Source organism: Candoia aspera, chromosome 2 (assembly GCF_035149785.1).
Source record: "Candoia aspera isolate rCanAsp1 chromosome 2, rCanAsp1.hap2, whole genome shotgun sequence".
Taxonomy (NCBI): Eukaryota; Metazoa; Chordata; class Lepidosauria; order Squamata; family Boidae; genus Candoia; species Candoia aspera.
The window spans coordinates 69723050-69732935 of record NC_086154.1 but is presented as its reverse complement, the minus strand read 5'-3'; the positions used below and the strand labels follow the sequence as shown (position 1 = coordinate 69732935).

Genomic DNA, 9886 nt, shown 5'->3' with positions numbered 1-9886 from the left:
ACATCTCTCCCACTGAAATAACTTCGAGTCCCCCTGATTTCATTGAGATACATTTAAGTGTTTGCTTCAATCTATGCCAAATAGCTTAGATTGAATCATGGTCCACGTTTAGCTAAATATTGGTTGTGTTAAAACTGCAAGGGAACAAGTCAAAAGTCCCTTTATGTGCTAATGTTTAAGGAGGTTGTGAATCAGGTTCTGTCTGATGTCTGTCTGGGGGGATGGGGTGGGGGGTGGGGTGCTGCCTAGTGCTTCTAAAAAATACTGCTGGGTCTGCAAACTATCAAGCAACTACAAACATTTTTCTCCATAGGACTGTTGCATGTGCTTAAGATACCAAGCTGGCATTTAGCAAGATCAATAAATATGAAGCATTTGCAGTATTTTGCTTCTTTCAAATAAATCTGTGTTCTGTATATATTTGTATAAATATAATTGACATTGTATTTATTTCAGCTGATACTCCTTGAAATAACTTGGCCTCACATTGCTGGATGGTTTATAGCAGCATGAAAATAGATGCATGAGGAAGAGGAGAAGGAGCTGGGCTGACACGCTGCACAAATCTTGAAAACCCAATTCTTGAAGTCAGTTTGGCTCTGGCAGGATGGCATCTTTACGGCTTCCTTTCCTGCTGCTTCAATCTAGCCAAGGCTTCTTGTACCTTTGGGATTTCCCAGTTCCTGGATAAACACCCCAGGGAACTACAGCCAGGCCTACCAGGAGGTTCACCTCTCTGCACTCCATTAACATGTCATGAGAGAAGGGTTCCCTCTGAATCGGAGAGAAGCGAGGTGGTGTGTTGTTTTTTCATAAAGCTTTTCTTTATTATTATTATTATTATTATTATTAAATTCGCATAAATACTTGACTTGGCAAACCTGTCTCTTAGGAAGTGGTCATACAGATTTGAGGTAGAAAACCCGGTACAGACAATGTATCAAATTCACCCAGGTAGGTAGTTTAAATACATCCACCATAAAAACAAAGGGGATGGGAGTGGAATGCAGGAGAGGAAAGAAACGGGGAGGGGGAGAGGAGGACCTCAATGTATTATTTATTTACATGTTTTAAAAGCACTAAGCACAGTCCAGCCAAAGGGAAGCATGTTTATGTCCCATGGATTTCAGTGGGAGGATTATAATAATGTGCTTAACTCTCCCGCTGAAATCAATGGGCGGTTAGAAAGTGCTTGACTGTTGCGGACCGGACCGGCATATCTCCCGCCTCAGGAAAAGGGACGGAAACCTCCCCAGCGACCAGCCGCCCTGATTTCTGGAAGGCCTTGTCATCCCCGCGACGGCGCCCAGGTCGAATCTGAGACGGGCGACGGTGCCAGTTTCAGCGGGATCAACGTCGGAATCGAGAGCGTGACGGGAACCTACTCCGGCCGGATTCGCTTCCACGCCACTTCTGCAGGGAGCGTCGCAGAGGCGCTGCAGGGAGGGCTAAGAAAGGCACGGAACGGACGCGGGTAGCCAGAGTCTTCCCCCACCCGGGCCCGCCGAAGCGAACAGGATAAACCCTCCTCGTGCGCGGGCGGCACGGCCAATGGTAGCTGCGGGTGGTGGGAAGGAAGGAGGTTGCCGCGGTGCCGACGTGGGGAAGCTGTCTGGACACCCGGGGCCTTCCACGCTGCTGCTGGCGAAACCCAGGGACGGGCGAAGCGCCGCGTTGCCGACCGAGGAAGGGCGGTGCCGCGTTGCCCCCTTCGCTACCTCGTGTCTCGCGGTGTCCCTTCCTTCCGAGGAAAGGCGCCCGGGCGGCTTCTCCGTTGCCCACGAGAGTCCTCTCCTTCCCCGGGCGCGGAAACCTGCGGCGTCCAAGAAATCCAAGCAGGTTGTTGGAAAGTCACCCGCTCGCCTCGATCCTCGCTTCCATCCTCTTAGGGCCGTGTTTTTTTGTTTTGTTTTTTTTGGCGGGGGGATCCTTCCGAAAAAGTTACGCGGAGGACGACGCATCCTGTTCTGCCAGATTTAAAACAGGCCGCGGGGGACGCAAACGCTTGGCTCTCCGAGGAGGCGCCTCCCTTTTGGCCTCGCCCAGGAGGCAGAGAGCTGTCCGGGCCGTGAAGCACGTGTCTGTGAATGGCTTCGGATCCAAGGCCAGCTAAGGGGCGGCCGGCTACTTCTCGGTCTCCCCTCTTCTAGGCGTGTAGTATCCTCCACCGCGGCTCCCACATTGCACGGGCCCTCCGACGCTTCGGAAGGGAAGGCAGACGGAAAGCAAAGGAAGGGAAGAGCTGCACGGCTGCTCTTTGGCGCGGCAGGGAAGAGGGGAAGGCGGGCCGCGGAGAAGAGCCCCGCTGTGCCGCCCCGTCCAGACCGCCGCCACAGTTGGAGACTCTTCGTCGCGTCGGGAAATTCCGGGGGTCATTGATTCAGTTCCAGCGCCCAGACCTGCTGAGGCCACCCAGTCCTGCCCTTAAGCCTTTTTTCGCCGTGACCTAGAGTGTGAGAATATCCCACGGGCTGCTGCAGAAAAGCGGGGGGGGGGGGGGCAGAAAGGGAAGAGGAAGGTAGAAAACCGTTATTTTAAAAGAAAAATTCGCCGTGATTACCAGAAGCGCGGGGGCGGGGGTGGAATACAAGAAAAGGCGATGCGCCCATAATGCCCCTTCTCATTCGCTATCCAGCCCGAAAGAAAGGCTTCAGTGGAAGGCTTAATTCCGCGCAGAGGCGGACCGTGCTTAATCGGGATAAACAAAGGAACCCCAGCCCTGCCTGACCGCACCCCAGCAGCCCACGAAGAGAGGAGGCAGCGCCTGACTGGTGAGCTGGTTGGTTACCTGACGCCACTGTTTGTAAATCTCTCTCGGGGGCCTGTAAATAAGAACCCAGCGTTGTCCCGCTCTTTAGGAGTATTGGATTATCAGGCGGAAGGCAATAAATTCCTTGCCTTTATTAACTGCCCTTTTATAAATACCGAAGGCCGTGTTTTGGTAAACGCAACCGGCCCTACTAAATTATGTTCGTTATGAGCCTTTAATTGCCAAGGCGGTTTCAGTGAAAGTTTGGGCAACAGCACTGAATAAATAAGAAACGGTTTATACATGCTCTTGGAAAATATAAACTCAGAATGTTGTATATGTTTCATTTTTTAAAGAAAAAAAAGCTTATTTTTAAACAACTCATTTGCTCGATTTTGAAACGTGTCTTTTCAGCCCTCTCTTCCTCCCCTTCCTTTTCCAAAGGTAATTTGAGAGGCGATCTGAAACCCGAATATAGTTCATTTAAAAGGGGGAGGGGGAGATACTTTCTCACCGATTTGCATACATAAATTGGGAATCCAGGCCTCCGGATCCCGAAATGGACAACTGGCAGTCTCTTCGGTATGTGTGTATATAAAACACACATTATAATGTTATAGTCGATATAAATAATATACACATATACAGACAGACACGATGAAAGGGCGATTAGGACTGATCCCTACATAATTATATCAAGTTTGATTGATACAATCTCAACAACAGGACGTAGCCTTCCTTGCAAGACCAATCCGCAGGCTTCGAACAAGGCGAACAAGGAGGGCTAGCCGCGTGCAAGACGTTTCTAGTCATGGAGCCCTCCCCAGCCCGGTGCCTTCCAGATGTATTGTACTACAGATCTCCTCGTCCTCCTCAGTCAGCCGGGCTGAGTAAAACGAAAGAGCTGGCTCGTTGCCTTTCGGCTCCCGGTGCATTTTCACCATTCCAGCAGAGCCGCAGACAGCCGTAGACGCTGGGCAGAACACATTTTAGCAAAGCTTGGGACCGGGGTCTGTTTTGTTTAACGGAGTGAGATTCCAGAGGAAGAAAAAAATGAAACCAAACCCGCAGAGAGCTTCGTCTGTTTTGTTTGGAAAGAGTCCGCTCTTGTGAGTACGGTATATAGGTGTTGGTCGCAAATTGCAATCTGGTGTGTGTGACAGAGAGAAAAAGATGAGGGGAGGGGGGAGAGAGAGAGATTTTCCAGAAAAACGTACAGTCGGGCAGAATTTAAAACGAGAACGAAAAAGATCCATGCAGAGAATTTGGAACGAATTTCGGAGCCTTTAATCTCCTTTAAAGCACTAGAACAAAGTTTTGGTGGAGCTTCCTGCAGTGGGGAGCGTCGGCCCCGCAGCAGAAACCACGCAAAAAAGGTGAAACAGACGCAATGGCTTAAGAAGTACAGAAAAGGATAAATGTTTATTAAGGTCCCAAGGCCTAGGTTTGGCCAAAAGAACATCAAGGGTTGCATTACATTTTAATGCCACCCCCCCTGTTAGATTTGACAGCTTTCCTGCTCCGAAAGGCGGAACCCACACAGCAGCCCCCTTTCACCCGGCTTTTACTGAGATCCATTCTTTGGAAAGAGCATGGGATGAGAAAAGTGTTTCGCCGCCTGTCAAAAGGATCCGGAGCTTTCGAGCAGCTTTCGAGCTTCTCTACCCATCTTACTCGGGCTGAATTCAGCCTAACTTGTTCCGCACGAGCGAGCAAGAGATACAGCAGCGGCGTCTCGCCTTCCAAGTAGTGTGGTGTCTTACTGGAGAACAGGGACTGCGGTGCGCTGGAAGCTTTCGGAGTAACCACAAAGCTGTACATAATCCCCATTATTTCCGGCCCAGGTGCATTTGGACGCTGGCTGTTTCTGTGTCGCAGGATGGCGAGGAATCGCTAGCAAAGGCTGTGCTTCGAGCAGCCAAATGTATTGCTCCAAATGTACTGGATCATAAATCCCATCTTCCTTAGTTTTCTGTCATCCCAGAAAATCCCAGGGATGATGGGAGAGCGCTGCCTTGAAGAGACGTGTGGAGTTGGCGCTTCCAAGAGAAAAAGAAAAGGGATGTTTTGTTGCAGCCTCTCAGGCAGCCCACCCCGTTGTCTTCTTCGATATTCCTCTCCATTTCCGTCCCGTTTCTCCAACTCTCTTAAGACATCAGCATCATCGCCCTTCCCCGTTTCCTCAGGTTTTTGGGGCCTGTAATTTTTAACAGAACTCGTACTCGGAGAAACCATTTCGCACGGGGAGTGATGCCTTCCTTCCCCGAAGGGAGAAGACCTTGCTCTGCTGCCCAGAGCTTCGGGCGCCCAAGCAGGCGGAGCCCTGCGCTTACAAAACCACCTTGTCTAGGTCTTCTCGTTGAAAAAGTGCCTTTGGGCAGGGAAAGTGGTTGCCCGCGACGCTTGAGCCCAGGGATCTGAGATGCGACGCGCACAGAAGCCAAGGCTGGGCCCGCGCTTGCCTGCTCTAGCTTCTTCCCCGTAGAGCGCGGGGAGAGAGGCGACGCCTTTTCCGCCCCGAACCAAGTGCGGCAGTTCGGGCAGAAAAGGAGCCTGATCCCGCCAGCGCAGCCTGGAGGAGTCCGGTTCCTCGTTGAGGGGAATTCACGCCAACGGAAGCGCCGCTTTCGGTTGCAGCCAAGGCAACGCGCTCCGAGCGTGCTCTTAAGAGGCCATCTCGCCGGCCGCGTCCTCGGCTTTCCCAAAGGGCAGCGAGGTTGAAAGATTTGGCCCAGAGGGGTTGTGGGAGTTATGCTACTGGTAACCCGAAGTCTAAAAAGGCGAGGCGAGGCGAGGCGGGGCCCTTGAAGTGGGCAGGGGAAGGAAGCTTGGATCCTGTAATCCTCTGCCCAGTGCTTTCCGGCTGTTCCTCCGGACCAGGTTGGATTGTGCCCAGGTTTACTGCAGGGCAAGCGGGTGCTGGACTGGCTATAAGCGGTGTTCACACGACACATTCATCCAGATAGGTTTAACCAGTTTTCAGGGTTTGTACAACATACTGAACAGTAAACTCGGGCCCCAGCTGGTTTGGCAGGATGAGACCCTAAAATTGCATTTTAGCCTAACCAGTTGTGTGAATCCAACCCTGGGCAAGTAAAGGAAACGACATCAGTTTCCAGGAGGTGTAGCTGAGTACCAACACCCACTACAGAATTCCTTCTATGCCGCAGGTCTCAACGGTGACCTCCAGTGTCTGCCTTGGCTGAAGATATTCCATGCCGCAGAATGACTGCTCCACATTTCACCCAAAGGCCTCACAAGCCAACACTCCTGAGCCACCTTTCACTAACTGCCTGGGAATGTGGGGAGCTGTAGCCCAACACATCAGGAGAATCACAGGCGTTTGAAGGCCCTTGAAGGTATTGATGCTGCAGAGCCTTCAGTGCCTACAGAAATTGCTGGCCACATGAAAACACCAAGGCATGGGGAAGCTTTGTACCTGGCACAAGGGAATCAAGGTCTTCAGACTCATGTCAAAACCAAAAGTCTGACAGGACTGGAACAGAGCATCTTTGCCCAATGACTTCCCAGAGGGATATTGCTGGTTGCAGAAATATTCCTCTAGAGACAAAGGAAATTGGGGAGGAGGGGAGCCTCTGTGGCTGTTTGCTTAATCAGACTTAAAGACTCTTAAATGTTGTAGGAAGATGCATTCCCACATATTTTTTTAATGGGATAGTATGTTGTAGGAACCTAGACCCATCAGCTACTTTATAGTCCAACGTATTGTAGGAAATTGGTTAATTCAAAAACCAGGTTAAACCTGGGATGTGAAGGTTCTGTCTCTTTGGCTCCCCTTTCCCACTTACAACTTTTCACTCACTGAACTGCTCCATCTCCCAGCCACATCAGTCCTCAGTTGAAGAAGGACCTTTCTTTTAATTCATGCCATGTGAAAGGAAGGTAGGGGCCACAGGATTGGCCTCCAAATAAAAAAATAGCATTCCAAGGTCATTAGACTGCCTAAGCACATTCACTTGGAAGTCAGTTCACGGATTTCCTATTGCACATTCAAAACCTTCAAAGATAACCTCTGTGTGTGTGTGTGCGCACACGCGCTTTGCTACTGATTTTATAGGTTGTAGATGCCATGTATGGTGTATGTTCACCCAACTCACTTAAACCAGGTCAGATAAAGATCTAGCAGCTGCATTTGCTAAACCTAGTAAATGTTAAGGTTGGTATCACTTTTTTTTAGTGGTTTAGCCTATTGGACAAATCCAGCCTCCTTTTGTGTTAATCTGATGTACATTTACCCACACAGAATGGGCTAATTAAATAACTAGCTTATTTATCTGGCTGGTTCCCATACCACCTCGATCAAGCCACAGACTGCCCCTTCTCCTGGAATTCCTGGAACTGACATTCTTTATTGTTGGAAACACGTTGCTCTCAATGGTTGCCTGCCTGCAAATTTCATACTAAGTGACCACAGTATCATTTGGATGGCTACTAAAATATCATGGTGTTTACTTTCAAACCATGGTGTAAGAATGATGGGGTGCTGAGCATCTTTACAAAACTCTCAAGCTGTTAAATAAAACAAAATGAACTGGGTTCACACAACAGTGGGTCTCAAACAAGCAAATCACAATTTGGATCAACATGTTGTGTGAACACAGTCAGTATCTCAGCACCCAGGTTTAACTGTACTACCCAGACACAGCCACCACAACCCACGACTTGCGGAAATAATCAGCCTGTGTATGGATGGTGCCAGGCCAGTTGAAGATGGGCAGGAAGCACATGCTGACATTTCCATCACAGAAGTGCCACACAGTAAATGCCAACAAAAGGGATTCTAGTCTTTTTAAAAATATATATATTAGTGTTGTTTTTAAACAATGTACGTCTAGTTCCATTCCACTGCAACACAGAACACAAAAGCAGAGTGTTGCTGAGGCAAATGAGATTTTCTTTCATTCAGAGAGTAATCAAACTTTCTAGCTTTGTCTAACAAGGCTAGGGATCAGATCTGGAATTTTGGGAGACCTCCTAAAACAAGGAATGAATGCAGAGGGGCTTCTGCACACATGTCAAGTTCCTCCTCCCCAAGGATGCAACCCACGTGCTGCGGTGAAGATGCCACAGAGCTCTTGGCAAACCATGATTTGTTAATGCACTGCTCTGTCGCTGTACTAATTTGGAGGTAAGGTATCCCCGTTCTGACATACAATGAAAGACATGCTCTGAGCCCTCTGAGCATGTGCAGAGTAGCGACCAAAGCCTGGGCCTGCCGATCCTAGAAAGCGCCCTCCCCGCCACGGCTCCGCGTGAGCACCAAACACCCCCCTTCCCCGGATTCTCACCGGCTGCTCGCGCTTCCTCTTGGCGTCGCGGGGCTCGGCCTTCTTGAGCTCGGCCTTGAAGCCCTCGGCGGCCGGGCCGTCCTTGGCGAGCACCTCCATGAGGTAAGCGATGTAGCTGGTGGCCAGGCGCAGCGTCTTGATCTTGGAGAGCTTCGTGTCGGCCGGCACGTTGGGGATGCACTCGCGCAGCTCGGCGAAGGCGCTGTTGAGGCTCTCGGTGCGACGCCGCTCCTTGCGCGGGGCTCCCGGCGCGGGCCCGGCCCGCCGTCTCCCCGCCAGGCGCCCGCCCAGCTCCGAGGGGCTGCTGCCGTACGACGAAGAAGGCGAAGCCGAGGAGGCCAACCCGGCCGCAGCGCACACCAGCTCCGGCGGCGGGGGCTGAGGCGGCGGAGACAGCTCGGCCGACGCCGCGCTCAGCAGCCAGCCCTGCGCGAAGGGCCGTTCGGCCGCCGCCGCCGCCGCCGCCGGGAAGCATCGCGCAGGCGGCGGCGGCGGCGGGGGTGGCCCAAAGAGAAACGGCTCGTGCAGCAGAGCGCTGTGCGGGTGATGGTGCGGGTGCGGGTGGCCCTGGTAGCTCCCCACCACGTTCATGGCGAGTGCCTGGCGCTACGAAGCCATGGGCGGGCGGCAGTCTGGGCGCATCCACACCAGCCCCCGACCAGCTGCCTGCTCCGCGCTGCCTCGGCCCTCCTCTGTTTCTGCCCTCCACTCGGCTTTTATACCGCGGCGGGCTTTTGATGTTTCAGCGGAGGGGAGGGGAGGGGAGGGGAGGGGGCAGAGGCGCGCGCACGCCCGCACGGAGGCACGTAAGCGGCCTGGCGTCGGCGAGGAACTCACCCTAAAGCTGGTCGCCTGGCCGGGCCACCCGCCGGGTCCTCCCAGATCAGCTGCGCAGCGCCTTCTCCCCTGTTTGTGCGGGCGGCGGCGCGAAGCGCAAATCCCGCTAAGTTCTCCGGAGGCATCCGCGGGGGATTGCAGCCTTCGGACACCCCTCCCAGAAAAGACCCCCCCCCCGCACCGCAGCACTAGGATCGGCCTTGCCGAGAAAGCCCCGGCCGGCTTTCCTGCCCCGCCAATGGAGGAGCACGGAGAGGCTTCTCCGCCTCCTCTCCCCGCAGGAAGTGCCCCTGTGCAGGAGACCGAAGCTCGTTTGCCCCGAGCTGAAGCCTGACGCTAAGGACCGGGCCGCAGTGGAATCGCCGCCCCCCGCGCCCCCCCATCAGTTCTCCTCGCTGTGGAACCGCCAGAAATGCTGCTTCCTGCCGCTCCTCGAAGGCCGCGCTGGGCGATTTCAAGGGTTCAGAAACCGAGGTACCTCGCAGCGCCCGGCCTCTGCTTCTCCACTGGAAGGGCCTTTGACGACCAAGAGCGACGGATAGGCAGGCCGGCATGGCGGACGTCAGTCGGGCTGCTTCTCACCGAAGCGTGCTTTCTTGGGGAGTCAGGCTCTGTCTTTCCTTGTAAGGAGGCTTTTTAACAGCTCTTGTCTCCCATCGAGTTAAGCGGGTCTTCTTCCCAGAGAAGTAAGGCCGTGATCATCACCTAAGAGGGATATTTCAAAGTTGCTCCAGTACCCGCTGCCACAAAGTGATAATAAAAGACGAGAGAGGGTTGTTCTAACCTGCAGTAATTAAATACTGTATAGTGTTTGTTGTTTTATTTTCTTGGACCATCTCAATCTACACCTACATCAGATAGGTGGTTGTATTTTAGGGCAATCTAATTTCACCCGCAGTACCTTTTAAGCCAAACCGGGGGGGGGGGATATTTTAATATCTTGAATTGGTAGCCCATATATTTTACAGATCTCTGTCTTCTTAAATTATTT

General features: G+C 52.4%; 1 protein-coding gene across 2 annotated transcripts; it reads right to left on the bottom strand.

Moving 5' to 3' along the window:
- Positions 1 to 1041: 1041 nt before the first annotated feature.
- HAND1 (heart and neural crest derivatives expressed 1) lies at positions 1042 to 8946 on the bottom strand. Of its 2 annotated transcripts, none has more exons than XM_063292150.1 (2): positions 8059 to 8946; positions 1042 to 2471 (listed from the first exon to the last, which is right to left on the bottom strand). In XM_063292150.1, the coding sequence occupies exons 1-2, from the start codon at positions 8647 to 8649 to the stop codon at positions 2373 to 2375; spliced, it is 690 nt and encodes a 229-aa protein (XP_063148220.1). In that variant the 5' UTR covers positions 8650 to 8946; the 3' UTR covers positions 1042 to 2372. The 2 variants fall into 2 exon arrangements, with proteins under 2 accessions (XP_063148220.1, XP_063148219.1); XM_063292149.1 differs by having other exon boundaries at positions 1042 to 2474; positions 8059 to 8936.
- Positions 8947 to 9886: the final 940 nt, after the last annotated feature.